This window comes from Eleginops maclovinus, chromosome 11, assembly GCF_036324505.1.
Source record: "Eleginops maclovinus isolate JMC-PN-2008 ecotype Puerto Natales chromosome 11, JC_Emac_rtc_rv5, whole genome shotgun sequence".
Lineage (NCBI taxonomy): Eukaryota > Metazoa > Chordata > Actinopteri > Perciformes > Eleginopidae > Eleginops > Eleginops maclovinus.
In genome coordinates, this window is record NC_086359.1 from 4,218,965 (window position 1) to 4,231,667 (window position 12,703).

A 12,703-nucleotide genomic window follows, 5' to 3' on the forward strand; every position below is an offset into this window, starting at 1 on the left:
ACAATAATAGAACAACAAGAGTCCATCCTGTGTTGGAGCTCTCCTTGGTGCTGACCTTCTGTCCACAGTGGTTCTTCATTTCCGACCGACTTCGAACATGGATGGATTTCTCTGGTAATTCCAAGATGAACCAGATAACTAACTATGTGTTAAATATTCCAGACGCTTTCGTAAATAAAAGGACACATCCCCAGAGCATTCATCAGGTGTTTTTTACTTTCTCCATAAATAATAAAAATGACATTTCTCTTTTTTCACTGCAAACAAATAAACCTCAAATAATACTGTAGAACTATGGCTTCCTAGAAGCTAACAGAAACAGATAAATAACAGTTAAAACAATTGCAATACATGAAAGTGTAAACCCAGATTAGTTGTGTTGCATCACTTCTGCATTCATTTGTGAAAATACCAACAAAATAAGCTATTTAAAGGACTGATGTCGGCTGCTGCTCTCTATCGCTGTTGGACGGATGCTCTCACTTGAGGTAAAAAAGGAAACAATATATTGGATACAATCACAAGGTGCTTCATCATCAAGTACAGTAGGAACATTTAACTTAGCTCGGACTATTTCAACGCTTCGGTGGGTCTCGATGTGGTGACAGAAAATGTGGAATGAAAGTTGACATTAAATATTAATTATCTTTGTGACGGTGACAATAATAAATATACATGTTCTAACTAAGCATCAATGAAAGAATGTGTAAACAACTTCGGCTACCTGTAATTATTTAAATTAAGAGTCAAATGTGAAGACTGATAAAATGGATACCACACAACCGTTCTCACATCTTTAAAAACACGCTCCTCAGGAGGTTGCATAATTAAAATATACTCTGTTTATCCAAAAAAGGAACAGGCTCAAAGTTCATCTGCATAACTTAGTCCTACAAAATACAGATCTGACTTCAGACTTTACCTACTTACAACGTTCAATATTTACTACAAGGTCATTTTGATCTGGAACCGTGAATAGAGGACACATTATCTGAGGGCAAAGCCAGGGAAGTTTAGTGTGGTCACATTGTTTTACACGTGTGACCCCACCTGATGGAGTACTCCTTCAATTCATCCGCCTTACAGATTATAGTTTCATTTTGGGTGGGGGTGGGGGGGTTTACTGCAGGATTTCTTTATTAGACAGCATTAGTTTAACTACTTAATAAAGTGGCAACGGAGTGAGATCTGTGTTCTTCACTCGGATTAAAAACAAAATCCAAATAGGTGGCGGAAATGTAAAACACTAAGGTGTTAAACCATGAATTTAAGGGTCCACATTTTAAGATATCAGCACAAAATATTGGCAATATCAAAACAAATAAAACTAATGCAGTCTTGGAATAACTCTAGATTGAGGATCTAGAGCATCAGATCGCTGTATAGACTACATTAGTAACGGCTATGTGTACTTCATAAATCGCAAATGACATGGTTTGCTTTCTTCACTTTGATAAATAATAAATTAGAATATTTTTGGGGAGCGCAGAATACTTACATGTTGGTTTTAAAGGGTCACATTTTAAGATATCAGCACAAAATATTGGCGACTTCGATACAAAAACCAATATCGGCCGAGTTATAGTAAAAATCGAACATCCACCCTTTTGCATTTTGGTCCCTTCAGCCCCGCCGGGTTCCCTGCGGCCTCACCACCACGTGATCTTGAACTCGTAGATGGGCCTCTTGCAGTAGTAGTGGTTGATTAGGTGCTTGTCGCAGACGCCGATGCACTGCTGCTCGGCGGTGATGCCGCGCTCGGCCAGATCGCTGACGATGCAGTGCAGCAGGTCGTAAACGTCCGCCACGGCCTCCCAGGGCCCGAAGGAAACGTCCACCTCGCAGTGATGCTCGAAAAGCTTGGCCTCGCTGTCCGAGCGCTCGAAGCGCAGAGAGTTAAAAAGAGGCCGCTCGTACGGCGTGATGGGCATCTCCTCCTTGTAGACGCAGATTTTCAGCTTGGCAAAACGGGCTTTCTTCTGCATGGCCCTCAGTTTGGCAATCTCCACTATACGCTCCAGATTGTCTGAAACAAAAGCAGTTGCATTTTTTTATTGCCAATTCAAAATGCATTATAGACGAATGTTACTGCTCAGTGAGGTTTGATTGAACTGAAATTAAACCTAGCAAGAGAAATCTAATCTGGAGGTAATTATGGTACTTTAAAATCCTGAGTGGTATATTGCAGCACTTTGCATCAAAATCACACTCCTCAGTCAAAACTCAGTCAAACACAAACACACAGACGGGACACACATCACCTTCGATTCACTGTGACTTACACCCCTTTGAGGTTATCCTTATGTTGGAAGAATCTCACCTGCCCTCCGCTGCATTTCAACCACTTGTTCTCTAAGCTCTACTATCTATTAAAACACAAATTCCAAAAACAACATCCTTCAAAGGACTTTAAAAAGACACCCCTCATATCTGCTAAACTGCAAAAAATGATGATGTTTTAAAGTTTCCTTGAGTATCAAATTAACGCATTTATACGTGTCTGTTCATCCATGAATCAGTGCAAACAGGAACTGCTGTTAGCTTATTTGGGATACCAATAGGTGTGTGAAATTTGGAACTACGACCCAAGCTAACTCACAAACTCCCCTTGAAATTGTGATCATCTATAGTTTACATTAAGATGTTCTGGGGCACTGCAGGTACCTCTGTAGTAGGGCATTAGGTCGAGGAAGGCTTGCCTAACTTTCTCCCCTGTGAGCGGCTGCGTGTCCTCCAGGCTGTCGAGCAGCGGGCCGAGGGCGTAGTACTGCGCCTCTCTGTGCACTGCCCGCACCCTGTCCCTGTGAGGAAGCTCCCCCTCTCGCAGGAAGTTCAAGATGTCCCTTTGAATAGAAACAAGCATCACTACAACAGAACCACACACAGAAGAAATATTCCTTATTTAGAGTTGTTTTAAATCTATTTTCATTCAAACTTCCCCCCGATAAGTTATACAGTATCTCACAAAAGTGAGTACAGCCCTCACATTTTTGTAAATATTGTATTATTTCTTTTCAAAATCCCCGGTGTCATGTGACTCGTTAGTGTTACAAGGTCTCAGGTGTGAAGGGGGAGCAGGTGTGTTAAATTTGGTGTAACCGCTCTCACACTCTCGTCACTGGAAGTTCAAAATGGCACCTCATGGCAAAGAACTCTCTGAGGATCTGAAGAAAAGAATTGTTGCTCTACATAAAGACGGCCTAGGCTATAAGAAGATTGCCAACACCCTGAAACTGAGCTGCAGCACAGTGGCCAAGACCATACAGCGGTTTAACAGGACAGGCTCCACTCAGAACAGGCCTCGCCATGGTCGACCAAAGAAGTTGAGTGAACGTGCTCAGCTTCATATCCAGAGGTTGTCTCTTGAAAATAGACGTATGACTGCTGCCAGCATTGCTGCAGGGGTTAAAGGGGTGGGGGGTCAGTCTGTCAGTGCTCAGACCATACTCCGCACACTGTATCAAATTGGTCTGCATGGCTGTCATCCCAGAAAGAAGCCTCTTCTAAAGATGATGCACAAGAAAGCCTGCAAACAGTTTGCCGAACACAAGCAGACTAATGACATGGATTACTGGAGTCATGTCCTGTGGTCTGATGAGACCAAGATAAACTTATTTGGTTCAGATGGTGTCAAGCGTGTGTGGCGACAAGGTGAGGAGTACGAAGACAAGTGTGTCTTGCCAACAGTCAAGCATGGTGGTGGGAGTGTCATGGTTTGGGGCTGCATGAGTGCTGCCGGCTGTGGGGAGCTACAGTTCACTGAGGGAACCAGGAATGCCACCATGTACTGTGACATACTGAAGCAGAGCATGATCCCCTCCCTTCGGAAACTGGGCCGCAGGGCAGTATTCCAACATGAGGACCCCAAACACACCTCCAAGATGACCACTGCCTTGCTAAAGAAATTGAGGGTAAAGGTGATGGACTGGCCAAGCATGTCTCCAGACCTAAACCCTATTGAGCATCTGTGGGGCATCCTCAAACGGAAGGTGGAGGAGCGCAAGGTCTCTAACATCCACCAGCTCTGTGATGTCGTCATGGAGGAGTGGAAGAGGATTCCAGTGGCAACCTGTGAAGCTCTACTGAACTCTATGCCCAAGAGAGTTAAGGCAGGAAAATAATGGTGGCCACACAAAATATTGACACTTTGGGCACAATTTGGCCATTTTCACTTAGGGATGTACTCACTTTTGTTGCCAGCGGTTTATACATTAAAGGCTGTGTGTTGAGTTATTTTGAGGGCACAGCAAATGTACACTGTTATACAAGCTGTACATTGACTACTTTACATTGGATCAAAGTGTCATATCTTCAGTGTTGTCCCATGAAAAGATATAATACAATTTACAAAAATGTGAGGGCTGTACTCACTTTTGTGAGATACTGTATATTTAAGAGCCCTAATGTTCTGAGGTTCTGTGCATGTAAATAGTCGCTACTAGATAGAAACAACTGCAAACACAATTGACAGAGTAAAAGCGAGGCTTATAGACAACCAATCTAAAAGCCTCTGGTGTCATGTCTATACCTTTTAAATCGGGCGATCAATAACCATTTTGTAATGATCAAGCAAAAACACATTTTGATTGCCACTTCCCGTAAAGAATCAGACTACTGTTTCCACCATTGCTCAATATATTGAGAGCTTCTGACAGCTGGACTCAAAGTCCTGGTATGATTCAACGTACTTGACAAATAAAGTTGATTTTCTGCTTCACTGCAACAGAATCTGGAGGGCTTTTGAACATTGAATTAAATGAATGCGGAAAAATACTGAGAAGTCCTGCAGGAAAAAAAGCTGCTGCAGTGTACAACACAACACCACCAGAAGAAAGCCTGAACACACAGGGCAGGCTCAAACACCAGTGCCAATGTGAAGACGTTTCTGGGTTTACCTGCAGAGGGTTTCCTTATTTATTTATAACATATCCTCCCAGCTCCTTGTTTTTAAATCTTTCATACGCACCCCCTCACACAGAACTGACCTCACCCCAGCCCACTGCTTACATAAGTCATACATCTTGACTCAGTTTTTGATCCCGTTCATATTTGAACAGATTTGCTCCCGTCTTTTAGCGACGCTAGCAGCCCACTTTGGGCCGGACTTAAATATCTTATGAAACTCTGTTCACCCGGTAATGTTCCCCAGGCGATGAGGCCCGCTGACTTTTCATTTAAAGCCCAGCTTGAGACTGACGTTTGAGTGAAAGGTCTTGACAGCTATGGGATGGATATCATTCAAATTTGAACACACATCATCAGGAAAGTATTTTACTCAAAATAATTATTTCATTTCACTCACAGAATGACATTCACCTTAACTTTTTAGTCTGTGTATATTTTGAATTGCGCCACACTGTTAGCATTTTGTTAGCACTATTTCCCATCAGCCTCGGCTGTACTTTGTAGTGAATGCTATTGTTAGAATGATAACAAACTAATCCGATGACACCTTCTAAACATCAGCATAAAGCCTCTGCTATCATAGACTCTTATTCTGTCTGTTTGGCACAGGTAATTACAGTTGATTCACAACTGAATGTCAGCACATAAATAGGTGTGACTTTATTTCCTTTGGCTGCATACAGAATGGAACAGAGTCAGAAAAGGTGTTCCTCCAGTCCAAACAAAAAGGAACAAATGACTCACATTCAGACTAAACAAAGACACAAACAGGTACGAAGATGTTGTGACAACAACACAAGGTTTATAAATATGAATGAGAGTATACGAATACGTTCCACTGGTGTGGTTTGAGGACCCGCTGGGGTTTTTGTGCACCGATAAAAGAGATCTATTCTTTCAAAGAAATGCAATTCATTTTCTCTGGAGGCTAAACAAATGTTTGACAGATCTTTGTGAAGTTGTGTTGATATGAGTCACAGAGATGGCTACAGGGACAAACACAAAGGTCAATATTTTTAATAAGCTGCAACTTTTTGTCATTTTCCTCTTCCTCTCAACTTTGTGAAAGGTTGCTGTGTACACAAACACACACAGGCCATTATTTCACTGGTATCGACTTCTATATATACTCAAATAAGAAGAAAAATAAATATGTAAATCAGTTCAAACTCGGCGATACCTGTCAGAAAATATAATGAGCTGCCATCAGCAGCTTTACAACGTCTTACAGATCGCAGCGGTAACTTTTTAAAAAAGCGTTTCACTTTCGCTCTGCTCTCCCAAGTGTTTCTGACATATTCATGAGAAAAATGCAACCACACTGTAAAGTAAACAAGTAAATTATAAGTAAATAATAAACCATATAAAATCAGTGTGATAATAATAATGTATTCTTCTTCTTTGCCCTGCTGCTCAAACGTTTGGAATAAGCTGTTGTAATGTTTTTCACACAAAACAACTATTTGTAAAGAGGACTTTTCACAACCTTGAAGCGTGAAATAGCATTTGAAATAATAGAGTAGTCCCCCAAGACATCTCCCTGGACACCCATGAATATCTGCTGCTAATATTTGACTAAACAACTCACACACACAGGATGCAACTCACCCAAAATATGTTCCATCCCGATCGATGAAGTAGCGTCCCTCAGCATCACGTGGGATGTAGTGGCGCCCGCTGAACATAGCGGCCAACATGGTGTCCTCGTATCGCCGCAGCGTGGACAGGCGGGTGGTGAAGTACGTGCCCCCAACATTCAGAGAGATGACCTCTGGAAACTAAAAACGAGACTTTAATGTGTCAATGACATAACACAGTACGAGACTTATAGTAATTCAAGAATTTACATTTTGAAAGAACAACAAGGCATTATGTGTTATTCAAACCACATATAATGTTATCTTTTTTGACAGAAAAAAAGGGCCTTTTCGATAAGACACAAGAGTGCTAATGTTTGTGATTCTCCATCAGAGGGTATATCATATAAACAGATAGATCTGCAAAACAGTGTGGTGTATTAAATCTGGAGATATACTAAGGTGAATACTCTCTGAGGCCAGAGGAATGTTGGGTGGAAGAAAAGTGAATAACAACATCTGGAATACGTTAGGGTTCATTTAGGAACTGACCTAGGTCACCTTAGTGGGGCACGCAGGGGTATTGTTTACCTAATGGGAGACACACACTTTGGGTGCGCACACTCTTTTTTCCTCTTTAAATGGCATGCACAAAGACTGTTCGGGGGACTTCCACAATTGGCTCTGGGAATCCCGCATCGCCCGTGTTGGTGTCTGATACTATGCTGTTGTAATAAACCTTATTATATACAAGCTGGTGTCTCCGGAGACTTCTTCATCATCTTCACAAACATCGCTACAAGATATACTTCAACAGCAAGGAGTGTTTTAATGATTTTAATGCTGCTGTAAACCAGTTCTTCCTCATCCAAAATTGTGGATACACAATGTGCTACAAAGTGGGCGCGGCAGATTGACGAACCCAAATGTATTTGTGCAATTATTGCAAAGCTCCCTGGATGTGTCATTACTAAGTTGAAATGGTAAGTTTGAAATTGACCCGACATCAACAAATACAAACATGTGCATTGGTGTGGCACACATTTAGTCAGAAATCAATGTCAGCTGGCCCAGATCAATGAACAAATAATTATTCCAGAAAATAATCAGCAGATTAAAGCGATTTAGGGCCTCTACTTATTAGACACACTAGGTTGAAAGCTAAAAGCTGATTTCCTTGTTGTCTATTGGACCGTAGAAACCAATAAATCACTAGACCCAATTTGATTTAAAAGCTAATTTAACACCTCTTTGGCTTAATCCAAGGCCTCTGAGTAGCTTTTATTTGACTGCAGGTCAGACTACAGAAATAAAAGGATTATTCAACTGCAATCCGAGTGAACACAAGTCATGTGACACAACTACCGACCAATCAGGACAAGGCCTAGGGTCAAGGGACCTGTAACCTCCTGTATAAATAGCCATAAACATCCTACAGTGAACATATCATGTAGCAGTATGTACTCAGAAAGTAGGTAACCTCTGAACACTGGGTAGAGATGATAGGTTTTATGGAAGTTTAAACAGAATTTAACTTTCTCTTTTTGGAATACTTCTGTTATTTATTGGCTGATGCCTCTTTGGTTACTTCGCAAAATCCTAATGCAAAAAAAGAATGACTAAGTAATAGTAATGAATGCATTAAATACAAACCATTTTAAAATATGTGATTCTGCAAAATGTGTATTTTTACTTAGTTTAGACTACTTTAAGAAGGCTATGTACTTTATGTTACTTAATGTAAGTAAAACGTGTACTTGTACTTGTGTCATTTCTACACTGTAACGTTACTAATTGTACTTACGGAAAGAATGCGAGTACTCCTTCCACCATGGGTTATTAAGTACTGATACCTTTCAAGGTTGACACTAGATATCATGTCAATGTGTTAGCTTGTTTGTTTGCTGGTTTCACGTGATTTTCTCCCGGTACAGCAGCCCTGTAAAGCGGTTCGGCCTACCTCCTGCTCCGGTGTGTTGAGCGAGGAGCGGAGCGTCTTGCTGAGGGCAAAGCTCCGCGTCGGGGAGGCCGGTTTTCGGAACTCATCCTCGGCAGCCGTAGTGGAGTCCGAGCTGGACATGGCATCACCCGGTTTCTCGATGTCCCCCGCGGCCGAGAAAACCACCATCACCCTGGGTAGAGGCAACGTCCGTCTCTCCTGGATGAAGCGCCTCACCCGTGTCGTTGCGGCAGGCAGCGGGCTGAAGGACAGAGCCTGCTGCCGCTCCTGCCGCTCCCTGCCACCGCCGCCCTCAGAAGAACCGTTGGAACCGTTGGAACCGCTCGAGCCATTCTGCTGCATGCGCGCGGCGAGCCAACCGTCGGGCGGCGGCACCGAAATCACGGGACGATAGCTGCACGAGCCACGGTGAGAGGCTGCTATTAAAAACAACAACACAGGGTGGGGAGCGAGCAGCTGCCGGAAGGAACACACCCCCGCCTTCAGAGCCGAAGCGGAAGTAAGGACACACCGCCTTCAATAATTAAACATGAGAGAAACTGCACAGATTTAAAGTGCTTTGGCTGAGCAGTCCAAACCAGACTGGGCCCAAAACAAGTCTCTCCACGCTACCACGTACTGTGACGTCATCACGTCAATGAGCGCTCAATATAAATAATAAATCATATCAACACGTGGCAAGAGAACCACAACTTAATTCATGTGAAATATCACCTTTTATTACTTTGTATCTGTGCCCCTGGTGCCACGGTTTTTGGGTGTACGTATTCTATGTTTATATATTTTATTGAATTGATAAGATACGATCATAACAAAAAAGTACTAAACAAGTGACCAACTTTCAAGAAATGTGAACGTTATCACAACCTGCTGCCATTCAAGGTTTCAAGGTTGTATTTGTCATATGCACAGCATATACAACGTATATGTTGGCAATAAAATCTTATATCCCATGCTCCTCAACAACTCAACATACATGGTGCAAATAAGATAAATAAAATAGTGCAAAAAGAGAGAATAATATTTACAATAACAATAAAGATTTAAGGATGTGAAATATATACATATGTGGAATACATTGAAAGTATTTAAATACTTTATACTGTTGAATGAGGAGGTATGGACAGATGCATATTACCTATAACAGATGTATATGGCAGATATGTATAATATATAGATATGTGTAGCTTACTATACACAGATATGTATGGCAGATGTGTATAACATACACACACACATATATATATATATATATATATATATATATACAGGGTGCGATTTGACAAAAAAACAGAGGGGGGGATGTTTTTATTTATTTATTCATAGACAAGAACATTGGACTTTTAACTTGCATAACTAGGGAGAAAAAAACGCAAAAAGTAGACAGGCCCTTTTTTCGGGTCCGTGGATTAGTCCCCATCACAACATGGCAAAACTTTTAATAACCCAGTGGTGGGCCGTCAGGGCCAGCAAGGCCTTCTCTGCTGGCCTAAACATCATCAGAATATAAATTACATTTTGATATATTTTTTCCACAAATACGTATTAAATTATTCCCCATAGTCTATTCTCTTCATTTTATAGCGTTCGTCTTGGCTGCGCTGCTTCCAGCCTCAGAACGAGATTTGGAGGGCTGGCCTTTATGTTAGAGCTTTTATCCAATCATATTTCAGCCATAATGTGTTGCTAGGGTCAAAGAAATCTGCCCTTAGGCCTTCAGAATCAACAGTGCGGGCGGCTGTAAACTTAAAGTGAACGCAAACAAAATTGTGGCGTTAACCAATCAGATTTCGAGGTGGCGACAACGGGCCAGCTAGCAGGCGTACGCTAACGTTAGCACGTGCACATCTTCTGATTGGATACGCACTATTGAGAGGCAGAGCTAGGCAGTAGGCAGAGCCATACAGTCTATGGGCAAAGCTAGCAAACAGAACTAGAACTTGAACGAGCTAATTTGTGTAGATTTCTACAAGCTATTTTTTTCAACCCACAATGGCTGAAGGAGGAGAAGAGATCAATTTGGTCGAAGATATAATAACAACGCCATTTTCAAAACGAACTTTTCAAGTAAAGCTACACATCTTGAAAAGGTGAACGACCAACTCCAACGCTAGCGAGCCTAGCACAGCAGGGAAACTACGAGCGGTACCCCTGGCTCACAGCCTCCGAGAGGCACTGCAAATTGTACTGCCGGGAATGCCTGGTATTTGCAACTGATCGATTTGGTGTTTGGAGCCACACTAAATTTGCAAACTTGAGTTGTCTAACCAAGGCAGCAACGAGACACCAAAGCACGGCTGGGCACTTGGAAGCACTGGTGCTTTTGAAAACCTTTGGGGACACCCGAGTGGATCTACAGCTCAACGAACAAGTGCCCAGGGAAACGGAGCTCCACAACGAAAGGGTGAACAAAAATAGGGAAATATTGAAAGACTGATTGATTGTGTCCTGTTTTTGGGTAAACAGGAACTTTCATTTAGGGGACACGATGAAAGCGCCGAGTCCAGAAACAGAGGAAACTACGTGGAGCTTCTTTCTTTTCTTGCTGAGAACAACACAGATTTGCATTACCACCTGTACACAAACAACATGTTTACTGGGACGTCAGGCAAAATACAAAACGACCTGATTTATGCTATTGCTGAAGTGATGGGAGAAGAGATCAAAATGAAGATTAAAAAAGCACCCTTTGTCGCTGTTATGGTGGACGAGACGTCAGATGTGGGTAATGTAGCACAGCCGGCACTTGTGCTGCGTTATGTGACGGACACAGGTGTCAAGGAGCGGTTTGTCAGATAATCTGTTTTTCCTGCGAAGTTCCCGCACAAAAATGTTACAATGTTTTTGTGTTCGATGACGTTCAGAAATATGCACCGTCTGCCAGAAGGCTGCTGAATAGCCTACTCTGATGTAAAGACACTGAAGATCGTTAGATTTCAAGAGTTTAAGTAGGCTAGCAGTTAAGTTGCATTCATCGCTATCAAGGGGGGGAAATCCTTGTCCCCACCGGAGATAAAAAATAATTTAGCAGAGGTAGGGATAGGAAAACCAGAGGGGGGGAAATCCTCACCATCCCCCCCTACAAATCGCACCCTGTATATATATATATATACAGTGGGGCAAAAAAGTATTTAGTCAGCCACCAATTGTGCAAGTTCTCCCATTTAAAAAGATGAAAGAGGCCTGTAATTGTTATCACAGGTATACCTCAACTATGAGAGACAGAATGAGAAAAAAAAATCCAGGAAATCACATTGTAGGATTTTTAAAGAATTTATTTTCAAATGATTGTGGAAAATAAGTATTTGGTCAATAACAAAAGTTCATCTCAATACTTTGTTATATACCCTTTGTTGGCAATGACAGAGGTCAAACGTTTTCTGTAAGTCTTCACAAGGTTTTCACACACTGTTGCTGGTATTTTGGCCCATTCCTCCATGCAGATCTCCTCTAAAGCAGTGATGTTTTGGGGCTGTCGCTGGGCAACACGGACTTTCAACTCCCTCCAAAGATTTACTATGGGGTTGAGATCTGGAGACTGGCTAGCCCACTCCAGGACCTTGAAATGCTTCTTATGAAGCCACTCCTTCGTTGCCCTGGCGGTGTGTTTGGGATCATTGTCATGCTGAAAGACCCAGCCACGCTTCACCTTCAGTGCCCTTGCTGATGGAAGGAGGTTTTCACTCAAAATCTCACGATACATGGCCCCATTCATTCTTTCCTTTACACGGATCAGTCGTCCTGGTCCCTTTGCAGAAAAACAGCCCCAAAGCATGATGTTTCCACCCCCATGCTTCACAGTAGGTATGGGGTTCTTTGGATGCAACTCTGCATTCTTTCTCCTCCAAACACGACGAGTTGAGTTTTTACCAAAAAGTTCTATTTTGGTTTCATCTGACCATATGACATTCTCCCAATCCTCTTCTGGATCATCCAAATGCCCTCTAGCAAACTTCAGACGGGCCTGGACATGTACTGGCTTAAGCAGGGGGACACGTCTGGAACTGCAGGATTTAAGTCCCTGGCGGCGTAGTGTGTTACTGATGGTAGCTTCTGTTACTTTGGTCCCAGCTCTCTGCAGGTCATTCACTAGGTCCCCCCGTGTGGGTCTGGGATTTTTGCTCACCTTTTTTGTGATCATTTTGACCCCACGGGGTGAGATCTTGCGTGGAGCCCCAGATCGAGGGAGATTAGCAGTGGTCTTGTATGTCTTCCATTTTCTAATAATTGCTCCCACAGTTGATTTCTTCACACCAAGCTG

At 42.4% G+C, this 12,703-nt stretch overlaps 2 protein-coding genes across 3 annotated transcripts in view; one reads left to right on the forward strand and one right to left on the reverse strand.

Annotated features, from left to right (window-relative positions):
* Nucleotides 1-191: 191 nt before the first annotated feature.
* kctd7 (potassium channel tetramerization domain containing 7) lies at nucleotides 192-9,049 on the reverse strand. The gene is made up of 4 exons (XM_063895773.1): nucleotides 8,443-9,049; nucleotides 6,514-6,683; nucleotides 2,665-2,843; nucleotides 192-2,026 (listed from the first exon to the last, which is right to left on the reverse strand). The coding sequence occupies exons 1-4, from the start codon at nucleotides 8,782-8,784 to the stop codon at nucleotides 1,650-1,652; spliced, it is 1,068 nt and encodes a 355-aa protein (XP_063751843.1). The 5' UTR covers nucleotides 8,785-9,049; the 3' UTR covers nucleotides 192-1,649.
* Nucleotides 8,232-12,703, forward strand: part of si:dkey-183i3.6 (LAT2 domain-containing protein) — a 13,451-nt gene continuing 8,979 nt past the window's right edge. For both annotated transcript variants that reach the window (XM_063895776.1, XM_063895777.1), the window contains exon 1: nucleotides 8,232-8,941. The gene's annotated coding sequence lies outside the window, so the exon portion shown is untranslated. The remainder of the gene's footprint in view (nucleotides 8,942-12,703) is intronic.

What these genes read in the sequence shown, in the direction of transcription:
- kctd7 (XM_063895773.1), bottom strand. Translation starts at nt 8,784, where the DNA reads ATGCAGCAGAATGGCTCGAGCGGTTCCAACGGTTCCAACGGTTCTTCT. An exon ending in TCAACACACCGGAGCAGGAG is followed by an intron (nt 6,684 to 8,442) that starts GTAGGCCGAACC and finishes TCTCGTTTTTAG; the next exon opens with TTTCCAGAGGTCATCTCTCT. An exon ending in CGGGATGGAACATATTTTGG is followed by an intron (nt 2,844 to 6,513) that starts GTGAGTTGCATC and finishes TTCTATTCAAAG; the next exon opens with GGACATCTTGAACTTCCTGC.